At 42.0% G+C, this 24010-nt stretch overlaps 1 protein-coding gene across 1 annotated transcript in view; it reads left to right on the plus strand.

Annotated features, from left to right (window-relative positions):
- The window catches only part of FHIP1A (FHF complex subunit HOOK interacting protein 1A), a 113447-nt gene that overhangs the window by 62511 nt on the left and 26926 nt on the right, over positions 1-24010 (plus strand). Inside the window, exons 4-6 of the mRNA XM_066632979.1 lie at positions 1032-1190; positions 4522-4608; positions 19270-19437. Of these exons, the coding sequence (XP_066489076.1) occupies positions 1032-1190; positions 4522-4608; positions 19270-19437 (414 nt within the window). The remainder of the gene's footprint in view (positions 1-1031; positions 1191-4521; positions 4609-19269; positions 19438-24010) is intronic.

Consider the following 24010-nt stretch of genomic DNA (forward strand, 5'->3'; position numbering starts at 1 on the left):
TGCAAAAGTTAGTTCATATCACGCATGTGTAGTATTCTAGGCAGTCTCTGTTTCAGAAACTGAACAGACTCAGATCTCCATCACTTCAGCTAGGTGGCTGCCTCTCCTAACTACAGTGCTGGAATGAACCCAAGTGCCCCCTTTAGCAGGGTGGTGTCAGCGGTTGGCCAGTTTAGTGAGTTTCAACCCTTGGCCTGAGCTCAAAGGATCCACCTGCCTGGGTATGTATTAGTAGCAGTGGTAGCAGCTAGTGCACCAACAGCAGATAGGCAGAGTGTGTGATGGAGGAAGAGTGTCAAGTGCAGAAATTTACACCAGAACAATAGTTGTTGTTTAGAAAGCTATAGGCAATCCATTATTTTGCCAGAATTGGAGTAGGGCAGAATCACGGGGTTGGTCTTTTGGATTTCATTAAGGATCCCCTCTTCCTTTCCCCAATAATTTGAGCACTGAATCTGCTTTCCTGTTCTACCTAGGAAAATTCTATATACTGGTTGGTTGGATGTTCATCTCAACAGTAAAATATATTGCAATTGAGATTTATGTCTGTAAATAATAGACTTCTGGAAGAGTTCTTGTCTTTGGCTTCTTTGAGATTCTCAAAGCTCAGCTTCTTGGGAGCTTTCTTGAGTTGAAAAAGAACTAGTAATACTTCTCAGTTTATGCCAAGTACTTTAAAACAGATTGGCTGGATGTATTGCTTGTGTCTGATATTTTAATTGCATAAGAAGAGAGCAGTGGTTTTCTCTATTTTTATATTGGTATAGTTAGAAATATTCTTGTAAGACATTATCCATGTGTAAAACCTGCTGTTGGCACTGTTTGGGGAGCTTTTGTAACCTGTAGATTGTCCAATGCTTTCTGCATATTATCAGCTGTTGACAAAATAATATCTTATTACAGGACTTTAAAAACTATTTCCTGAAAGCTGAATGAATCTTTTTATTCTGCTACTTATCACTCATTATCATGTGATACTTTGTTTAAGCTGTTGTGCTCTTTTTTTGTCTCTGTGTCTTTTTTTAATGCAGGTGCTAGCAACAGGCTTAAGTGGCCTTTATTCATCTTTGCCTGCAAAGCTGGAAGACAAAGGAGAAGAATGGCACTGTCTGCTGAAAGATGACTGGTTCCTTTCTCCAGCTCTTGTCCAATTTATGAACTCCCTGGAATTCTGCAATGCAGTAATTCAGGTAGGTAGTACGATACTAGACCTAAGTGGGCCTACCCAGGTTGTACAATTCTGGACCTACCCATGAAACAGCACTTAACATTTATGTTGGTAATCTGTAGGGGCTTTGGTAATAGATTTTTACTAAACCGTTAGTCAATTATTCAATTTCATTTAATAATGATCAGATATGTACAACTATCTTGTGAATTTAAGCAAGTATTAACATGCTTTCAACCATCAAATTGTTAAATATCTTTTTAAGCTAAATAACTGTTCTTGACTGAGCTTCACTGAGTCATAAAAGGTCCACTGCTGTGTGATCAAGTTCTCCTAAGAGTAAAACAAATCTTCTGCAATGGGTGTGAACACTTTTCATTGTGGTTGAGTTGATCAAGAGGTTAAGTAAGTTTGAAGAACACAAATTAAATTCTGTTTGGCTTGTTCGTGTTCTTTGTTCTTGATTACTTCTTAATTAGATTTTCTGTCTTCTGATTCTGTGTTCTCCAGTCTAATGATAAAATCAGATGTTATATCTCTTTGATGCTGTGCACATGACTCTTATTACAGCAAGCCTCTTTAGTATCTGTAGTTTTTGGTCAATCTCATTAGTGAAGCTAAAAGGTACAGAGCAGATTAGAAACACGCTTGTTTTTCATTCACATTTTCAAAAAGTTGTATATCTGCATAACTTTCCTAAAACTGCAAAAATTATTTAATGTCACGTAAATTGTGTAAAAGTGCTGGAAATGGTGGGCACAAGGCAAATAAGACACAAGTGCTTCAGAGAGATTTGATTCCAGATCTGGTTCTACTTACAGCAGAGTTTGTGGATTTTTTTTTGTACATTTTGATCTGCGGTTCATTGAAATTGTGGGTATCAGTCCCATGGATACGGTGGGCCCAATGTAAACAGCATCTTTAAGAATGTATTAAAATATATTGTAGCTGTCTGTTTCCATTTACTTTTTCAACCTTAGAGACCTAAGGATGTTTGGAGTGTTGCTGGCAATTCCTCTTGGAGAGAAAATGTGAATATTGTAACATGCCAGTGACATAATGACTAAGTGAAAATGAGAAAGTGGCATAGCAACTTGTATGTCTGAGTGAGTTGCACTGAGTGGCACTCTTAGGCCAGTGGTTTCCAAACTTCTGCAGGGAAGTTGGGAACCTTGTAAGTATTTGCAGGGGTGGGGCGCCACTGCTGTGACCAAGTGGTTTTATAACACATCTAGGGGTTGCGCTGGCCATCCAAAGGGTGTGGGAGACTTGCAGCTCCCTCTACGGTGCTCTCCACTGCTCAGAAAGCGGAGCAGTGCTCGGATTGCAAACCAGAAGTGGGTCACGATCAGATCGAGGAGCCTTTCAGAGCATTGGGGAGGCCTGGAGAAAGGGCTGCGAGCTCCCCCACCCTCCAGATGGTCAGCACGACCCTTCCCAGTCGCGTTATGAAACCCCTTGGTTTTGGTGGCGGTGCAATTGCTGCGATGCTGTTGGCACGTTCAGTGCTTGGCCACTCCTCTTAATGATCTACTTTCAGTTCCCCTGGTGGACTACAACCCTCCAATTTGGGAACCACTGTCTTAGGCCACAATTCCATATATAGGTATAACCTAATTATCCATGGATTTTTCACCTGCAGTTTTATCTCAAAGCAATAAGGGCCCTTTATATCAAAGGAAAAAAGACATTTAACAATAGTCTCATTAATGGGAGAGAGGGAAGCCGGTAGAAAATCCGTCAATCATTCTCTCTCCAGGCACTTAGAATGGCCTCACTCCCAGGCAAGTGAACCCTCCCTTCCCCCTGAACATGTGAAAGAATGCAAATCATTATTTCCTCCTCTCCTTGTGCTGGGCTCTTGGGGAAGGGAAGGGTCAATGCCTTGGAGTGAAGCCTTTCTAAGTGCCTGGAGAGAGACCAATTGCCTCTGTGTGCATTACAAAAGGTCAGCAAGGCTATTTTTAAATCACTGAGTGAGAGGACATTGTTTTTTAAATGGATGTGCTTTAGTGCGATTTTTGTCATCCACATGAGTTCTGGGAACCCCCACAAATAACGAGATCAACCTGTACATTTACCTGGAAATTAGTGCCCTTTTAGCACAGTGGGGCGTTGCTTCTGAGTAGACATGTGTAGGATTGTGCTGTCAATAGTCTTCCAAACTCAGATATTGCACATAAGAATTAAGTAGACAAAATATTCCCAATCCCTTAATCATGGCTAAGGAATTGGCAGTAGGCTGTAGGATCATGTGCTTCCTTCCCTTTCCAGTTGCCTTAGCCATAGTTAAGGTTATGGGTTCCAATTTCAACCTCTGTTTTTAAGTCCTGGTTAGCGTTAGTTATGGTTAAGTTGTGACAATGTAATCTTTATTCCTGGTTGGGAAAGGTGGGGGAATTCTTGCACTCATGAAATAGGTAACTTGTGATCCCAACATCCCACTTACATTTCCTTATCCTTGGTTAAAGCATTCTATCTTCACTGGCCCATTAGGATCAAATATTTTGTTTAGATATGCTAATCATCATTCACTTGTACTTGAATTTTTTTTAAGCACTGATTTTTGTGTATCATTAATTGTAGGATGTAAAGAAGGAATCTGTTCTTTCCTCACTCTGACCTTTCTTAATCTGTCACTCTTAGAGATTTTCAAGTAAGGTTCTCCTTGTTCACTTTCTGAAGCATGGGATTCAGTCTGGGGGGAATTTTTAAAAAACATATGCATTGTTCTGGCTGTGCAGAAATGGGTCCCTACAGCTTGTGGTAACTGCATTCAGTATACATATTCTTGAAAACTTTGACAGAGAGGTTAAGACAAGAATTATTTGTGAATCCACCCAGAAAATGCATCTAATATACTGAAAGGCTCCAAGTTAAATGATGATCTCTCAGTTGCTACACTGTAATTCAGTAAATTAATAATAGCTTTTCTACTCTAAAATAACCCTAGCAAACCTCAGCAGACTGTAATATATACACTTGTCAGCTATTAATTTATCATCTTGGTTCATTAAATTGAATGGCACATTTGAGAAACCTTGTTCCTCTTTGTTTACTTCATAAATGGGGAAATAATTTATGAAGTCCAATCCAATGAACATTTACTTAGAAGTAAGTTCTACTGAATTTATTGGGACTTGTTCGCAAATAAATGCGGATGGGATTGCAATCATAGTGTGATTAAAAAAACACTCATTTGTTCAGAGGGTTTTTTTAGACGTTTATTATTATTTTAATTGTTATGAACTTTTATAACTTATTTGGAGTTGCTGCATGAATATAATACTCCAGATGCACTTTCAGCTGAAGTTCTTTGATCACTTGCTCCTCCCCTCTTTTTTAAATTTTAGGTGGCACATCCTTCCATTCGCAAGCAGCTTGTAAACTATATTTATAATGGATTTCTTGTGCCAGTAATGGCTCCAGCTCTCCATAAGGTAAGTGATTTTTTTTTGGGTGGGGGGGGGGCTTTTCCTTGATCAAAATCAGTGTCAATATTAAGGGCATTAAAAATGTCAAAGTGTGATGAGGGTAGACCTAAGTGCGTGGATGAGCTTCTTTTTAACCCACCTTTATGCTAGGCGGTAATTGTAATCACAGGTGATCACTTCCCTCAGTAGAACAATGTTCACCTATCAACCTGATGCATTATGGCAGTGGTTCCCAACACTGTGTGTTGCAGTGTCTTAGGGTATTGCCACAAACTCACAGGGGTGCCGTGGGATGTCCCTGGTAGCCTCTTCTTACTGATCCTCCTGGGTGCTGCCATCTTGCCCATGCCCAGATTTCATGTGATTCTCATGCATACTGTCACCACAACAGGGCGCCGTGGAAGAAGGATGCCGTGACCAAGTTAAGTTAGGGATCCGCTGAATTATGCTGTGGAATGTTTGCCTGCTTTGCAATTTGGATTTTACATGACAAAAATATCTCCCTGATTTTCAGTGTAGATTTTCAGTGTGGTTATAAAGTGTGATGGGCCACATTCCAGGTCAGTGTCATCGCTAGGGTTTGTGTCACCCTGTGCAGGAGGCCAGTGCATCACCCCCATGATGGACCTCCTCCCATGCATTGGGTGGGGCAACACCCCAGGTGGTGGGTGTGGAGATGTACCATCACCCCTCCCCCACTGGTTTTTTGGCTATAACTTTTGATACGCTAGAGATATTTCAATGCAGTTTGTTTCATTGCATTCTGCGTGAAATTACACATCAAATGATATATAACATGATGGTATTATTCGAAAACACCAAGATTTTAAAAATTTTGGCCAGTAGTGGTGTCACCCCCCTGTGCGTGGCCCGCACCTGCTAGCGACAGTTCCAGATATCTGTTCCACATATCCACTCTTCCAGATATCCTCACTTATGGTTGGAATGCTTGTGCATGAACCTGGAGTGACAAATGCCATACTGCATTTTGAGAATCTTCTTTACACACGGGAGTGTGTTAACACAGATGAAATTACGCATAGCTAAAACAAAGCCTTGTTGATCTACAGCAGTGATTTTTAATCTTTTTCATCTCATGGCACACCAGCACGGCACTGAAATGGTCAAGGCATACCATCTGTTTTTTGACAGTTGACAAGGCACACTGTGTGCTGTCACATCCCGCAGTGGCCCTACTAATAAATGACTCTTTCCCAAATTCCTGCGGCACACCTGTTAACCATTCACGGTGCACCAATGTGCCATGGCACAGTGGTTGAAAATGGCTGGTCTACAGTATGTGCATCTGCTGATGGCCTTCTGGATCATGGCCCTAGTCTCCGTTTCATTAATGTAATAATGGGTATCCACTTCCACAGCTGATTTGCTTTTAGAGCAAGGTCCGGATGATTTAGAGCAAGGTCCGGATGATTTAGAGCAAGGTCCGGATGATTAGGTGGGTGTTGGCATTTATACAGAGAACCTTCACTGCATTCATTTAGTGAATTTATGGGTTGGCCACAAGTTGTGTATATTTGTTATTTGATTAGAACCTCCCACTCTGTGCCCACATGCTTTGTAAGGCCTATATAAATAATTTTCCCCTTTACTTTCCTGTTGAGATTTTTGTAAACTTTTGCAATTTAAGGTTTATAAGTTGGTGATAAATAAAGGGACAATTTAACTGATGAAATGAGTTGTGTGTGTGATTCTATTTAACTTTAAACTAATTAATGGAAAACAAGCCCATGTGTTTAGATCAGTAGTGTTTGTTTTCTTCTTAAAACAATTGATGGGTTAAGGTTCTTAAGACCTAGTATATTTTGTAAATAAATCTCTATCTAGTAATCTTTTCTTTTATAAAATATACAAGTCTGTAGATAGTCCTTGGCCTAGGGCACGTGCTTCGCCCAAGAATATTCTGGTTCTTGTAGTGCACTCATGTGTTTCGTCTAAACATACATAGATTTGACTCCTAAAGTGCTTTTTTGTCAACAGAAGTCACTTCCACTTGTGTGGAAGGTGATTTTTGTTGATTCTCCCTTCCTGCTGCAGTCCCCGCATTCTGTCCTATTCGAGAAGGTACCCTACCTTCAGAAGTAGATCTTCATGTGATATAGGAGGCTGCAGAGGAAATGTGGGAGGTTAGAAACTAAGCCATTGTATAATCCTCAACATACTTACCTGGAGCAAAGTCCCATTGAGTTCAGAGGGATTTGCTAATGACATAGATATGATTACATTGTTTATGGGCTCTTGCCTTGCAGTTAACGGAATAGAGGAATTTGTTTAAACTGGTCTTAGTAATAATAGTAACTGTAATACCAATAATATAACAGCATTCATGTACTTGCTACTTCTGAATATCCCAGTGCCATTAGCAGCAACAAAGTCTTGTGATAGCTTAAAAACCCTAACTGTTAACAAATATATTGTTGAATTAGCTTTCGTGCCATTAAATTGCACATTATGTCAGTTGTGCTAGAAGAACTCCAGAAAAGGATTAGGAGCAAATAGGAAAAATAAGCCGCAAAACTTCAAATGCATACTGTAGAATATGATGAGATAAGAGAACTTTTGAGTTCCCTCAATAACCTCAAACAACCTGGAAAAGTGATGAAAAATGAAACAAAGCTGTCTTCACCAAATGCCTTCTTTTGAAAAGCTGTTCAAATTTGATGTTTTCTGGTTTATTGAAGTTGAGGTATCCTTAAATTATTATCCCTGCTATCCGAATGTACGTTGATCACATGTTCAATATTTAGGAATATCATTTGTTATTCCTTTAAACCCGTTGGATATAGAAGGCTCGAGTTCGCCATCTAGTGGATCTGAGGAAAAGCCACAAGATACGACTGAAAATTCAAAGTGCTGGAGCAGAGGAAGAGCAGTAACTAAAAACACATGCAGGTTCTTCAGTTCACCTTTTTTAAACAAATTCATTAAATGCTAAGCAGGTGACATCTCCATGAGGACCTTTGCTTTTTAGGACAGGCAGCTTCTGGCTGACATAGATAAGGAAGATTTTTCACCATGCTGGAACAACTCCTTCGTATCGCAACCCCATTTGTAATTGCTAAGTAATTTGTGCTGACTTGATGATGTCCTACAGCTATCTCTTTTGCCCACCTGATAAATTTTTCAAGAGTGGATAAAAATAAGAAGAAAATTGCTAGACCTAACTTAGGGGTAGGGGTGTGTGTGTGTGTGTGTGTGTGTGTTTAAAAGGTCGCTTAAATGGGGAAACATTAACAGTATACTGTTAATTTGAATAGGGGAACTATTTACATGAGGATACACCAATTTCAGGAAAACAAAATTTCAGATAATGGAACTCTGATGTGCAGGTGTTTGTAACTGTAACAAGCTTTTTTCCCTCATATTAATTTTGTTAATAGAGAAGTATAAACTCTCTCTAATACTTCTGAAATTCCTTCATCAAAATGCACTTAGTATTTCGTACATTGTAATTACTATAGCTGCTCACAACCATATTGTATGTCTTCTGAGACTATCAAGGATGATGTTTGTAATGTCTTTTCCCATAAGATCTGATGGTATAACATAAGTGTTGTAATGAGTCACTTTAACTTGGCCAATATAGCTGCACTCGATCTTCCATACCCATGGCTTTTGGTTTTTCATAGAACGTTCTTCAGTTTGTTTTGAGCATATATTTATTTAATTTCCTCATTGATATTGCTTGGCACTTTTCCCCATAACATTTAAGGCCTGGTAATCCTGAACAGCTAAGTATATCTCTCATAATGTCTTTTTATTTCTTGGAAGAGATGTTAGAAGCAAATTTGCATGCAAATTGTTGTTAATATACAATACAAAACTCAATATTCAAAATACTGGTTAGAAATCTTTTGCTTTAAGCGGGTCTTTCATAATATACAGAAAGCCAGCTATTTAAATACAGAATATTTCAAGATGAAGGTTTTTGCTAATTACTTTATATTGCTTATTGCCTCGACTGTGCTAGGAAAGGGTAATGCAATTTAGATTAGAGCACTGCATAACTGTTTACTGTGTACTTAAGGAAGTATCCAAGCACAGTGCTTCTGCAAGTAATTCTTCATAAATGTTTACCTGCTTTTTCTGCATAGGGCATATCTGGTGCTGTGGCTGGACATACTCGGGGCTCAGCAGTTGTATTTTATGTGATTTTGGATTCACATAGAAAGAACATTTTAAATACTTTTGCAGCAACCTAAACTCCAACTGCACGGCAGCACTTTCCATTGGTAGCCACATTAAAGCAGAATGCTTGAATCAGGCATGGATTCACTTTGAAACTGGAATATGCTGAGAAGAGTAGTTCCCATAATCTGAACTTGCGCCGGAGATCTGCAGTGCCTGCTTTTTTATTTTCTGGTGACCCAAGTTGTTGCTTCTGAATCTTTTACAGCATCATCTTAGGCTGTTCCTTTTCAGGTGTATTAAGGAAAAGCACAATCTTTTTCCCCCTGGGGAAACTTTCAGATTTATCTTGTTTTTATCTAGATTTACTAACTAGGTCTGACCCATCTAGTCCTTTGCCAGAACCCTGCAGAAACCCACACCCGTCACAGGAAGCCTGAGGTGGTTTGCTTTAAATTATCTATTTCAGTAGAGCTTTTCTTAAATGTTCTTCAGCTTTATTTAACTGAGGTGGAGAAATAGGGACAAAGCAGCGACCTGCAGCAGGATTGTATTGCCAGTCTGTGAGTCTGTCTTGAGCCAGCTGCTCCTAAACTCACTCTGGAGTGAGTAGGTGCAGACTCTGTCTTCCAGTTCTGTGGGTTACCCTGCCGCTCTGCCTGCATAGTTTTTTGGGGAAAGGTGTTCATCATCATGATCAGCAGAAGAAACAGGAATGAGTCTTTTGCCAACGTTCTGCAAATAGTCTCTCAGAACATCTTAAAACTAAGAGTTGCTGGGTTTAGGCAGTATGTTGCTTTAAAGATCAAATCTAGCACTTGGATCTGTGCTTTGGAATTCACTGGTAGATGGTCTACATTGATCTTTATATGCTTCTGTACCTCCAGATCAGACTTGGGATTGTAAGAAGCAGTCTTAAACTGTGTTAGACCGATGGTCCGTGTCAGCACTGACTGACAGCAGTACTCCTGAGTTTCAGATGGGCATTTTTCTCTGCCCTACCTGCAGATGCTGGGGTCTGAACCTGGGACCTTCTGCATACAGCACAGAGGCATTACCACTGGGCTATGGCCCTTTGCTAAAACTGGTCTTGGAAACCAGTCCATCAGTAACACATACTGTATTGCAGTAAGATTTGGGGTTACCAGAGCAGGAATAACAGTAGAAAAACCTACAGTTTCTAGTTAAAATTACAACTGGTATATCTTAGGGAAAATTTTCACCTGCAGGTTCTTTCCCACCCACAAAAAACTGCAGAGAGAACTCTTTCATATTGAATTGTATCCTCAACTAAAAGCCATGGGAGCAAGCAACAGAGCTTTCCCCATCAAAATTTCTATGGAACCACTCCCAAAGGGGAAATCGAATGACATTCACCAACAAGTCAAAACCTGATTGTTTGTAAAAGCTTTTATTCCTAGTTGAATGGAAGTCCAATTGCTGAGGTTATTATCCAGGGGTGGTAGCTGCAGCCACAGTTTTCTTCCGTGCTGTGCCTTATTTTTTGTTTTCTGTATTATTGTATTTGTGTCATAGTTTTACTGTGTTAAGATATAGTTTTAAAGTTTGTACATTTGCCTCTGTGGAAGGGGGGGGGAAGACAAGCCTGACATCTGCATTTTTAAGGGTGAGGCTGGATCCAGGAGCACTCCTGGCTACGTACCTGACTCTTCAGCAAATATAGTTCCCTGCAGAGAAGAAAATCTTACTTCATCCAGATTGTCTAAACCACAATTGACAGATGTACATGCACACACAGTTAGTACATTTTCAGTTACAGACTATGGCCAAGGTGCAGACAACTGTAAAGTGCCTTTGGATATTGAACAGCTTCCTCCTCACAAACTCACACCCTGCTTTGAAACTTTGATGAGTTTTAAAAGCTGTCTGTGAGCAGAGTGCAGTAAAGCTAAGCACCTTCTTGCATCCTGATCATTGTATACAATCCAGGAAAAGTCAGTCCCAGTTATTTCAAATGGAGAGAGAGAGAGAGTTAACCATGCTGAACTCTCTGCCATTGAAACTGGTGGAACTTACAAGTGCCGTGTCATTCTGGGTAGATTTGAAGAGCTTTGCCTTTGTTCAGGAATGGAGAAACAGCTTACATGTAGTCAATACAGTGTAAAATTTTGTCACAAGTAGTGACAAGGTAGTAAATATCACAAGTAGTGATATTTATCACTGGAGAAAGAACTGGTGGTATCCAGGAACATTGTGAGGTTAGCTAGCTTTGTTTTCATCCAGATCTGGGGCCTTCCCATTCTTTCATTTTTGAATGGAGTATGTTAGACTCTTATGAGATAGATTCTTTAGGGGGAAGAGGGCAGGTGTGCCCAAGTTAAGTTCAAAGTAGTATTAATGATAGCTGGTTGTTTCTTTATTAGACTAGTAGCGCCGGATAGTTGTTTGATGGGAGCAAATGACAGTAGGTTCTCCCTCCAAGCACTTGTTGCCTATCCCTTTGTTGGGATGGAGGGCAAAGAGGCAGCAGAAACAGGATCGGCAAACTGAGTTTTTAACTGGAGCTGGCCAAAGCAAGTGGCTGGGGGGAGAAGTACCTCTGTTGCTTTCTGGGTGATCTGCTGCGGTGTGGCCATGCCTCCTTGCTTCCACTTACGTGTTGCTTTGTTTAGCAAGTATTACAAAGACCACTGCTGTCTCAACCAAAGGGGCTAAACTTGTAAGATAGGCTTCTCCCATGTGATTCTGCCCGCCTGCTGCGATTGAGGAGGATTTGATCCATGTCCCACTACCATCTGGTGGGTTCTCATGGCAGGGCTTTTTTTTCAGTGGTGGTGTCCAGGCTTTGGAACGCCCTCATCTTTTCAACCTAGGTACCCACTTCCCTGCCAATTTTTAGAAAGTCTGAACAAACATTGTTTCAACGTGCCTTTAATATTTCATTTGATGTTTGTGCCACTGATCGACTTGTTTGCTGTTTCTTCTTTGAGCGTGCTGTTCTGCTGCTCTATTTCGTCACCTTTTTTGTAGGTTTTATTGATGAAGTTGTTGTTGTTAGTTATGTTTTATTAAAGTTGTGAGCTTTTGTGGGGCCTTTTTTTGACTGGAAGGTAGTGTACGTATTTGAAGATAAATATATAAACCTGGTAATGCTGCCATGGAATATTGCCATTTATGGAGGAGTGGGCAGTATATAACAATATGAAATAGTGCCACTTTCATCAGTGCTTGTTACTACATACATATAAGTGTGCCCCCTTATCCATGGGGGTTCTGTTCTGGAACCTCCTGCGGATAGCTGAAACCATGGATATAGGTGAATGCCTGTCCCCACAGTCCGGGGGAAGCCGCCCCCCAGAGGCAAAGGGGAGTGAAGTTCACCTCACCTCTGGAGGAGGTGTGTGCTCTAGGGGGGACAGGACTGGACCCAGTCCGTGGATAAGTGAATATATGGATACAGGATCTGTAGATATGCCCCCCCCCCCGATCTATCTAAGAATTCTGATCTACAGAGTTCTTTCCTCCTATCCAAGCTCGTCTCAGCTGTGCATGTAACCAGTGTGCCTTAGGACAACAAAAACATGGCAAGTTTAGTCCTGTTGTGTTTAAAAAATCTTTCCCTGCCCCTACTGCAGCATTTTTCTGTTTCTGTGCTATTCTTCTCTGCTATTCCCCCCGTGCTCTTCCATTGGTCCTCTGCTGTGTCAGCACAGGACTCTGTTTTGCATTCACTTTTTCTTCATCTTTTTTTTCTGCCAGAGAAATTCCCCATTGCAAAGCATTTCCATTTCAAAAGTTTTTGAGATAGGCCTGCCACACCAAAGCTTACTATCATACCTTGAAAAGAAATGCAACATATACAACACAACTTTTTTCAGAGTAGTAAATATTTCTCTATGAATAATATCCTGTCCTTTGTCATATGGAGTACAAGTGGGAAGAAACTCTCTGATCCTCAGTAAATCCAGGTACATCTATGAGTGTGCCTGGTAGGACTTCCTTTGTTCATTTTTCAGCAGTGTCTAATTCACATAGCACCAAAATTTGCCGTTGACACTCTTTTATCAAGTTTCAGTGATGATGTTACACAGTGACTTGTTTCCTTTTAAATGTTTAATGAAAGTTATTATTAAAATAATAGTGTAATTGTTTCAGAAGCGGTTTTTAATAAGGCATGGAGAGCTGCTGTCAGGGAGGAAGAACATTTAGAATAGGACCACAGGCTGATGGTCATGCTGGAGCTACCAGCTGCTGCAGTGGTGATCTAAAGTCACTCCTGATCCTTTTGCCCCCCCCCCCCCGCCTCATTAACTTCAGTATTTTTCTTGTGTCCTCCCTGAGTCGTGCAGCCCAGGTTGAGACCCCAACCTGGTCTTGTTTGGGGCATGGATGGATTACACAGGCCTACAAAATTGAGGGGCAGGAAAGTTTTTTCAAACTTTATAGTGGTTTGATATGAATGTGGGGTGCCGATTCCAAAAATGACATCTGTTTTGCCCTGTCACGTCTAATTTTGGAGATATAGTATAGCCTCATTAGCGAACGGTTCAAGCAACTTCCTCATGGGGAAGCTATGGTGTAGGCTTCCTCATGAGGAAGCTGCTCGAACCATTCACCATGCCGTGAAGCTATGCCGTGTCTCCAAAACTAGACGTGATAAGGCAAAACGGATGCCATTTTTGGAATCGGCACCCCAAATGCACCCAGGAATTGGTGTAACGTTTAAGGAAGCAAAATGTGTTGGCCTGTGTTATTGAGCAGAATGTACTACTGAGAGTGTGTGTATATAAATTATTGTACAAGTTATAATTTTGCAGTGTGCTCTACCTCCTGAAGCCATCATTTCATTCTTGTAGTTCTGAAGTCTCTGGCAAAGAGAAGTAGCTGACAGAAGCCTAAAGCCTGCACATCCTTGGTGTAGAAACCACTGTCGAGGCTGCAGAGCTTTTTCAGATTGGGGGGTTGCTAGACCTTAATCCAGAGTTGGCACCTTTTGCTTAGTGCCTCAGAATGTTGTTGTTTTTAAAAGAATTTATATACAGTGTTGTTGTTGTTGTTAAGAGTATTTATATATAGTGGGCTTATCTGCAGAGCTGAATATCTGTAGATGCCAAGCGCGTGACTGCAGGGCCACAAAGGACCTCCTGGACATGATCAGAAGTGGCTTCTAGTCACATCCAGGAGATGTCCTGCACAGGGAGACCACACATGACATCCTCGCGCCTCAGAAGGCCTCCCAGATACAACTGGAATACCTTTCCAGTTTGCCAACAAACTGGAAGTGCTTTCCAGTCACCATTGGGAGGCCTTCTGAAGAGACTGGAAGCCACATACAACCTCCTGAGACCCAGGCACGGCCATCGGGTAAGTTGTTGCGATACCAAGCCAGGCCCCCCCATGGGTTCAATCTGTGCAATTAAGTATCTCAGCATTGCTCAGGATGTGGAAGTTTTAATTATAGGATTGCCAGGTGAGTACCTAGCAATTCAAATCATGCCAGCAGTACCTGACTGCCCCTTCAGAAAATTCTCAAGATTTGTTGTGAGTATATATTTTTTTTTAAATAATTGACTTATTTTCATCTGGCTTAATCTTACCTTTATAAAATTGAGTGAGTTATCTTTTTCTGGCTTAATATTCAGAGCATACTGCAGGGGTATCAATCATGAGGCCTGCAGGCTAGGTGTGGCCCCTGAAAACCCTTTATCTAGCCTTCAGGTTTATTGGGCTGCAACAGTGCCACCCCTTCAGCAGTGTTACTTCTTCTGATCTTCTGAGAGGGAGAGCTGGAAGGAGCTCAGAAGGCAAGGAACGCTAGAGGGTGGGGGGGGGGAGCAGACCAAAGGGAGGTGAGAGAGGGAGAGATGAGGTTTGCTGAGAGTGTTGGGAGAGCCTAATTATCTTACAGGCTGCCATTTCAGCAACACCATTTCTGCTGGGGAGTCACTCTGCAGATCGCCTCTCAGCTTCTGAGCTGTGATGTGACTCTTCGGTAGAAGCAGCACTGCTGAAAGGATGGCCCATGTCATAATTGGCTGTCCTGTATCTTGAAATCTTAAGATTTGCACATTTTCTCTTCTGTTATTTGCAGCTAGTGAGTTTCTGTGTAAGAACAAAGTGCTTATTTCTGGCCTTCATCTGCTTAATGACATCAGTTACGACCCTCAGCAGGTGTCATGAATACTCTTTGACCCACTATATGAAACTTGTTTGACATCCCTGATCTATTGTACACATGTACAATAGGAACATGACACTGCAGATTTGGAAAACTTTTAAAACTTTTTTTGGGGGGGGGGGGACTGGAAAAGTTTAAGACAACTTATACCCAGGAGATGCTATCAACTTCCTACCTCCCTTCCTTTTTTTATAAATGTGTAAACACTATTGTCAGCATCAAGGTTAGTCTGCAAGTTCATTTGTTCAGGTACTCGGTCTTCCATTCTATTTGAAGAGTGTGGAGTATGCCTCTCTGGCTCATAAATAATGCATTGCTGGAGGTTGCAGATCCAGCAAGCGCAAGGTATGGAATACAAGATGTAGCATTTTGTATCTTTTTCTGTCTCCTTAAAAAAAAAAAATCTTGGGAGTTATGGTTTAAGGTGAGAAACCTCTAAAACTGGCTTGAGAGACAATACATTTTGCTTTGTAACTCTGCTCTGATCAGGTTGCCTGTAATTTTAATGTGACTTTACCTGTTCAAAATATAGAACTTAGGAAAAGGGAGACAGAATTGTGGCTACAGTGGAAATATTTTTGATACCACATAGTAAATATACAGTATTTACCGTATGGCATCACAAATATGTATCACCATGTGGTATCACAAATGTGTAAATACATAACTCCCAAATATGCTTACTGTACTGAGCATGTGGCGGGTTGGTGGTTGAATGACACCTGGCATGATTTTACTAGTAGAGAATGACATGTGCTTTTGATTGGTCTGAGAAAATGCTTAATAAAAAAATACCTGGGAGGTGTGATAGCTGTGAACGAGGGACTTACATTCTGTATGAAAATACTCTTTTTAATATAGCGTTTTATGCAAATACCATCAGAGTACTTAAAAAAATCCTCTAAGCTTTTTAAGTGACAGCTTGCTGTCTTGGAGCTTGGAGAATAAAATACTTCTCCTCTTTCATCCGGTTAAGAATAGTAAACAAAAGAAGACTAATGCTTCCTTTCATATAGGCAGATCTATGTGCATTTGTGTAGGTTCTTTAAGCTTATTATTGTTATTGTTATTGTTATTATTATTAATAATAATAATAATAATAATAATACAGGTATTTGCCTTTCTTGGTCCTCAGATTTCTCCTCGGACTTTATTCAAGGCGGTTTACATAGGCAGGCTAATTAAATCCCCATAGGGATTTTTACAATTTGAAAGAAGGTTTCTATCTTTCAAGAAACCACAACATTCAGATGTTTCTTTCTGATCTGGTCACAACATTCTGGCCTCCATCCTCCCATGCTCAGAGCAGATGGAATAACTCGGCTCAGCTTGTCAGCTGCTTCAAGGTCGCGTGGTGCCGGTGGCCTTGAACTGGCAACCTGCGGATGTTATCTTCAGGCAAATGGAGGCTCTACCCTCTAGACCAGACTTCCTGCCCATTAAGACCATATGTGTCTAGTTTTGAAACTACTGACTTTATGTCCGCGCTGCAGGACCCACAAGTTTTTCCAGGATATTTGGTGCCTATTGGTAATCTAGGTTTAAAATTCTCCATTATCAGAGTAACATGTGCTGCTTATGTTGAAGTGGGGTAAGAGAGATACACTCATTGCTATGTCTGGTCATGTGCCAGTTTCTTGTGCTTGAGGATGCAGCCAGATTACTTGAATGTTTGAAACATATCGCTTGTGCTTTTGAACCTTGCCCCTTTTGGTTAATTGAAGCTGGTAAGTCAGGCCTGAGATATGAGTATTCCCACTACCAAATAGCATTCCCTCCCAAGGAGATCTACCCTAGATACATGTGATTTTGCTAACACCTGCTTTCAGACTCATGGTTTCTGGGCAATATATTAAAGCACATAGTAGTAGCTTATCTTCTGGTGTTCTGGATCCTTACTAGTCCAGGACATGCCTCGTTTTTGGACTGATACAGCCAGTAGCCCTAGTGGATGACATGTGCTGGAGATGGATGTGGGGAGGTCTAGATCAAAGACTAAGTATCAAAGACTGTGTGGCACTGTATTCTTCTGGGCTGCTTTGCTGAGGTGAGAGTCCATAGGCACTGTTCTGTGGTGACTTTGGAGCTTCTTGGGGGGCCTATTGCAGAAGGTTGTGCCGGGTTTGGAGACTTCTGTCCTACCCTGTAGCCTTTCAGTTATGAATTTCCAAAGGGGTCTAAATTGTTTCCTGTGCTTTTTAATAGAGCACATGAAGCTTTACTACATGAAGCTGCTGAAAGAGGTCATCCAGAAGAAGTGTCATCAGTATATAATTGTTGCATGTCTCTATCTCTTGCTTCCGACATCTGATCTTCCAGAGAAAGTAGAAATTTGCAATGAGTTGCAGTTCTTGTCTGGATGATGGCAATCAAATTTAATGTAGACAATATGAAAGCACTGTTGATTTGGGGTCTTCCACTCTGGACAGTGGTGTTGGAGCTGCCTTCCTTTAAAAGTTCAAGTATGTAGTTTGGAGATATTGGACCCAGCATTGTCTCTGGCTGCCAAGGTGACTGATGTAGCCAGGAGCACTTTTTACCAACTTAGGTTGGTATACCAACTATGGCTGTATCTGAAAAAGGCAGATTTAGTCTCAGCTGTCCGTATTCTAGTTGTATACAGATTGCCATACTTTTGAACTTGAAGAACCTGTTCAGAAGCTACAATCAGTGCAAAATGCTGGTAGTCGGAACCTATTGCAAGATAGTCAGAACATACTGCACTTGTATTATACCAACTTCATTTGCTAACAATTTTCTTCTTGGTCAATTTAAAGTGCTGGTATAATGCAGCTAGACTATTTAAAACTTTAAAGGTACTCTTAATGGCTGTCTTCATCCAAATGAACCTGTCCAAGTGCTATGATTGTCTGCAGAGGCCCTGTTCTCTGGCTGGCCTTTAGCAGATGTATGTTTGGCAGAGTGGTGGACTTCCCCAGCCCCACAACTGGAGCAAAGGTCTGCAATGGCGCCCCCCCCCCGTAAGATGCTGCTGCTGCCCCCCACTCACCGGATAGCAATGGAGCTTTACATGATTCCAGGACAAACTGGGGAAGCCATCTGAGGCTTCCCCGCACTCTTAAACTGTGCTTCCAGCAAATCAGAAGCACAATTTCCGACTGCGTCAGGAGTCTCAGTAAGGCTTCTGTGTGGTCTTAGGGTCATGAGGGGCTCTGTACCTTGGGCATTTGCCCCTTTCCGTAAACGGCAAGTGTACTACTGGTTTGGTAGGTACTAGGGACAGTGCCATCTTAATGGGGGCACCACAGTTATAGAACCTCTTTGCAGGGAGATTGTACAGGTCGAGGCTGAGAACATTTCCAGTTATTTAATTATTTGATTTTGTCTGTAAACTGCTTTGTGAATTTGTTTTAGAAAAGCCATATATAAATACTGTTAATATTATTCTGGAAGAGTTTTTAATTCTCTTGTGTTAAACTGCATTTTTTTATTTAATACCATTCTTTTTCTTGTATTACTATTTCTTGGTCAGCAACATTGATAATTTGGTTGAAAGAAGCATAGAAATGAGTTAATAAATACCTATTAGAAACACAAATATTCACTCTTTGAAGCTAAGGTATGATAGGAAACTTATGGCTGGTGTATATATACCACTTTTTGTGGCATTTTACCTTGGGATACATTTTGCTTCATTGTGGGATTAGGACAGTGAGCTAGAAGTAGACACTAGTTACCTGCTGGTACACCTTCAATGCTGCTTAGGCACACTGCCTTGTAGGGAAACCTACAGCTAGCTTAAGGTTATAACCACAGTTACTTCTTGGTATAGAATAAGGTGGTAAAATGTAGTAGTCCAGTGTTAGAGTGCTGCATACACAACCTGAGCTTTCTTATGGCTGGCTATAGAATGATTTGTGGATCTCCACCTTCCATAGTGGACTGTGGAAACAGGTGATGTTCTTTCTGACTCAGCTCAGCCGTAGAAAGGAAGGAAAACTAAAGAAAACAGAGCAGCAGGATTTTTATAAGCCTTGTACCTGTTGTGGATCTCTTCTGTGAATATCAAACAGAAGACTTGCTTGGTATGGTGGCAAATAAGTGCTTGAAGATAAGGTCCAGTACTGGAAGAAAAGGATTTTATGGTTATTTGGCAGGTGGGGCTGCCAGTTTGCTTTCCTTTCCAGCATGGCAGCAATATTCTTACACTGTTATTAGCTAATCAAAATGGCACACAAGGTAGGGGTGTGTGTATGTGTGTGTATTTTGTTTAAAGTAAGTCTAGCCAGCGTATTTAAAAGTAGACAGATTGTGCTGATTATACACACATCCTATTGCAGGGTCATTCTGGAGGTCACCAGACTATATAATCAGAGAGATGAGGTTGATATGGTCTGTGATTATTGTGTGTTCATTTCTAGGTGACTGTGGAGGAGGTAATGACTACAACGGCATATTTGGATCTCTTTCTGCGGAGTGTTTCAGAGCCAGCTTTACTTCAGATTTTCCTTCGTTTCATCCTGCTGCACCGTCATGAGAATGTGTTTATCCTGGACACCCTTACAAGCCGCATAAACACTCCATTTCGGGTGAGATGAAATGGAGCCTTTCGTGGCCCACCTAAATTACTGACTGACTGGCTCTCAAACTTGAATGCAACAGTGCTTCAGGCCAATAATCTGCATGCACTTCTGACAATTTAGATGCCTGTTACCTCCTTTTTCTTGGACAAAACACTGTGCTCAGATTTCCACTGAACCAGCTTTGCAGTTAGGCACTTATCTGGCTTCCTTTGGAAAATAACAGTTTGCAGGAGACTGGGAGAAACCTCATGGCTTTCTTTTGCTAGAACAGTACAGAACGAGAAGCCACAGTAATTGCTGTATTCCCTAATTCATTTATGAAAATGTTCCATGGAATGATTTGTGTAGAGTTCTTTGCCAGCCTTTCATCCAGTCAATCTCTCCCCTCCCCATCTTTAGTTTCAGTAAAGCTGCATCACTGAGTGTTTCCAGACCATTCACTGAACCCATACACAGGGCTGGCCTATACGTGAGGCCAACTGAAGCAGTCAGATTGGGGGGGGGGGAGCACCCATCTCTATCTACCTACTTGCCTGCACTGCTCTGCCTTTTCCTTCCAGTCCCTCGATTGGAAAAGGAAGAAGAAATGTAGGAGGGAAGGAGTGAGAACATCAGAGAATGGCAGGAGCAGAGGCTGGCATAGCATTGGGTAAGGGGGGCAGCATTTGGCATGCAGCCTTAGGCACAGGAGGTCTTGGACCACCCCTGCCCCTAAATGTTTTCCTATCCATGCCCCATCCTTCCAGCATTAAAGACGTCAGTCCAATTCTGTTTACAAAAATGGAGAATGTGGGAGGAGAGAGTAATGTATCTTAAGGTCATTCATTGCATCCATAATGAACTTGAGCTTTGAACTCCTATGTGAGTCTAACCATTCTTGTCTGCAGATCTAGAAAGCTGCTCTCCACAAGTTCAAACAACATAAACAGTAGTTTCTCCTTGGCCCTGCCATAGCTCTCCTGAGCCCCAAATTCTTGCCTTGGAGCAGGCTGCTGTTTGCTTTGGGAAGGCATCGATGTTTGTTCATACAATCCAATCATGATCTATTTTGCAACCTTGAGGGCAAAGCACATATGTCGTTTAAATTAAGCACATGCAGAGATTCTCATGTGAAGTCTCCAGTCATCTTGGACACAGCACTATCCAGATGAATCGGGGAGCTGGTATTAGCATTTTGTATAGGATGCTTGATGGCGGTGGTGCCCAATTGTGAGCCCTCTTTAGATATTTAATTTGTCTTCATTTTAATTTTATATCCAGTTCTCTAGCCTAGGCTGATTCCTCAAGATGGTTCACCACATAAAAAAAAACCCATAGAAATACAATAAAATCTAATTATGTAAACAGTAAACAATTAAAGCAATAAAACAATTAAAGTAAACATTAAAATCAATGAGTCAGCAGTAAAATCAGCCTTGAAATAGTGTAAAACTGAATTGGTGTTTGGAGTGCTTTTCTTGCCAGTGAATGGGATAGTGGTGTTCTCCTCTGTGCCCTCAGGGATTAAAAAAGAAGTGGCATATCTGGAGGGTTTGTAAAAATATTAATGCTGTCGTATTTTTAACAGTTTGAAACCAGTTTGAAACACAAACTTGCCAGGTGATTTTTTCCCCTCTTCGTTAGTGTATCTCCAAGCAAGATTTCATTCTTGCCTTGTTCCAGCTAGAAAAATGGAATGGTTCTCCCATCTACAACTGGGGTAGCAAGTCCCTCCCCCCCAACTCGGTATAATGATGTTGCTTGTCAATAGTAGTAATGCTATCACCAAGACCAGCTTGATCCGTCCTTCGTCTTTGCACCATAAAGCATTTCCCTGGCATTGAAAAGGCTGCCAAGAGCCCCTTCTGAAAATAATTGTGACATGTTAATTAAGTCACTGAAATAGTTACTCGTATAATAGCAGCTTCTATTTTCAAGTAGGTTAATCTCAAGCAGAAAGCAGGAACACCTGCTTCAGTCTGCGTTCAGCAGGCTACCCTTTTTGACCTCCTTTTTGGCTGGTACCTGTTTCCTGTTAAAGGATGCACAAGGCACTCCTGCATCTGAGAAATGCAGAGTAGCATATGTGTTGAGCTGCAGAAGAAGCCAGGCAATCAGTATGTGCATTAAATTTGTGTATTACAGCTGTCACCTCGGGCCACCAAACAAACAAACACCCGAAAAACACTGCAAACGCATTTTCAAGTAGGGAGTTCATATGCATATAGATGCTTGCTTCTGAAACTTGGCTGCAAAACAGACCTATGCTCAATGCTCCCAAATGTCTTCAGCCGCTGACAACTTGCTAATGTTGGTGTCTCTGCTGAACCGTAATTATTTGTTTCCACAGACAGTGGGGTGGGTATTATCAAGAATTCTCCCACCACGAGCAACTCAGGAGGGTTGCCAAAATGCAGCAGTGATGCTAAATGAGTTCTCTGCTGCCGAACTAAGCCAAGTAGGAAACCAAGTAGGCCAAGTAGGAAAACCAGTGCTGCAGCTCTCAGCACGTTCCTGCAGCACAAGAGCGCCATGCATTATTTTGTAGTCATTGAGAGGTTTAACATACAGGCACTTTGTCCTTTGAACAGCAGTATGAATCCCTTTCCCTTCTCTCACGATTTGAGGCCTTTTCTCCCCCTCCATCAAATCCATCTTTTCTCCCACCTCCTGTTTTTTCCATTTCTGTGAATTCTGTGATCCTTCATTTTTGATTGGGGTAAAGTCCACATTCTTCAGCACAGTGTTGAAACAAAAAGCCAAATGAATGGCTGCTGCTGCAACTAGAGAAGGGAGACTTGGAGCCCAATCCTGAGCTTGACACACCGGCTTTCTCCCAGTGCGCGCTGTCGCAAAAGTGCCATAAGGCACATTTGCGAGGCCTAACGCCGGACCAGCTTCTGCACTAGCCCAGCGCTGGCCGGCACTGGGCTAGCGCTGGGCGGGCACCCAACCTCCGCCATTTGGCGGGTGCATGGACCCGCCGAGCCACAGTAAGGAAAGTGGGAGTGTGGGGGGAGGCGGGGAGGAGGCATTCTGGAGAGGGGGGAGGCAGGCGGAGGGCGGGGAGAGGGTGGTCAGGAGGCAGGCCAGGGGGAGGGAGGGGGCAGGTCTGGTGGAGCTCTGCTCCACCGGATCCTGTCCATTCATGTGGGGCTCAGCACTCTACACAAATGCCTTTACCTAGTCGCCCGTGAATTGAGTAGCCCCATTGCGGTGCTACTTCCCTTATCTGGGAGAAGGGGACGAAAGTCCTCTTCTCCCAAGGTGCCGCCTGTGGTAGCCTGTGGCGTGTAGAATGTGGCGGCAGCCATTTTCACTGCCACTGTAGCTTCATGCCACGGGAGCTCAGGATTGGGCTGTTAAACTGTTTCCTCTTGACTTGGGGATAACCTACAAAGATATGATGATATGTCAGGAAACCCGCATGTTGCATGATTCAGGCAACGGTGTGTGTGTATTTTTCTCCTGGTCTTCCATTCTTCCCTACACACTAAGCATTCATTTCTAATAGTGCTTCAAAGTGATATTTGAACCATGTGATTCAGAGTGGTTCTGATATTCTGCTTCTCCCTGTCACTAAGTGGAGCAGAATAACAGGAGAGAAGGTTGACGATGACAACATACATTCCCTCTCTTTCAGTCATGAAACTGTTGGTGAGTGGGCTAGCAGAGGGTACTAAGGAGGTCCAATACTTAATCCTCATATCTAATAATCTGACCTGTGCATGGTGCCCTTATCCATGTGAATGAATATACAGGTGGTGCCTCTGTATCTGTGGGGGATCTGTTCCTGGACCCCCTGCGGATACAAAAAACCATGGATAATGAAATCTGTGGTTTTTTTGGCCCACTGGGGCTACAAACACAACTAGAGCTGTTCTGATGTCTGTAGAGGCCATACTTGGCTGTTCTGGGCCTCAGAATGGTCTCTGGAAGTGTCCTTCTAGGACCTTTGGTTTTCAACCAAAAACTTTCTAGGACCTCTGAAGCCATTCTGAGACCCATAAAGGTCGTCTCCAGAGGCCTTGGGTTGGGCCGGATCTGGCTCAACGGAGGTCTGGGGGATCCATATTGAGCCAGATCCACAGATAAAAATTTCATGCGTAACTAGGTTCAACCTGTACTACTGCATAATGCACATAAAATGCAAATACAGCCGTGCCCCAGTAACCTTGGGGATTCTGTTCTGGACCTGCTGCACAGATACTGTGAATCCATAGATACCAGAGATGCCCTTTAAAAAGGTAGGGAAAGTGAAGGAAATTGCCAAATACAGCTGTTCCTACCATAGCACAGTGAAACTGTTGCATTTCAGGGCTGCAAGCAGTCTTGCAAGCTGCCTGCACCTTCTTCCTGGTTGCACCAATGCTTCTCCTTTCACTAATTGTCACACCAGAATGCATTATGATGCATTCTCTTTTTGGTTGTGATGCATTCTGGGGCAACATTGAATGAAAGGAGGAGTTTCCGTGTGACCAGGAGGAGGCTGCGGGCAGCTCAGAAGGCTGCCTTCAGCCCTGAAAATGCAGTGGTTTCAGCCAAATCTATTTTTGGCAATTTCTCTCACTTTCCCTACCTTTCTAAAGAGCACCTCCAG

The sequence above is a fragment of the Tiliqua scincoides genome, chromosome 6, assembly GCF_035046505.1.
Source record: "Tiliqua scincoides isolate rTilSci1 chromosome 6, rTilSci1.hap2, whole genome shotgun sequence".
Taxonomy (NCBI): Eukaryota; Metazoa; Chordata; class Lepidosauria; order Squamata; family Scincidae; genus Tiliqua; species Tiliqua scincoides.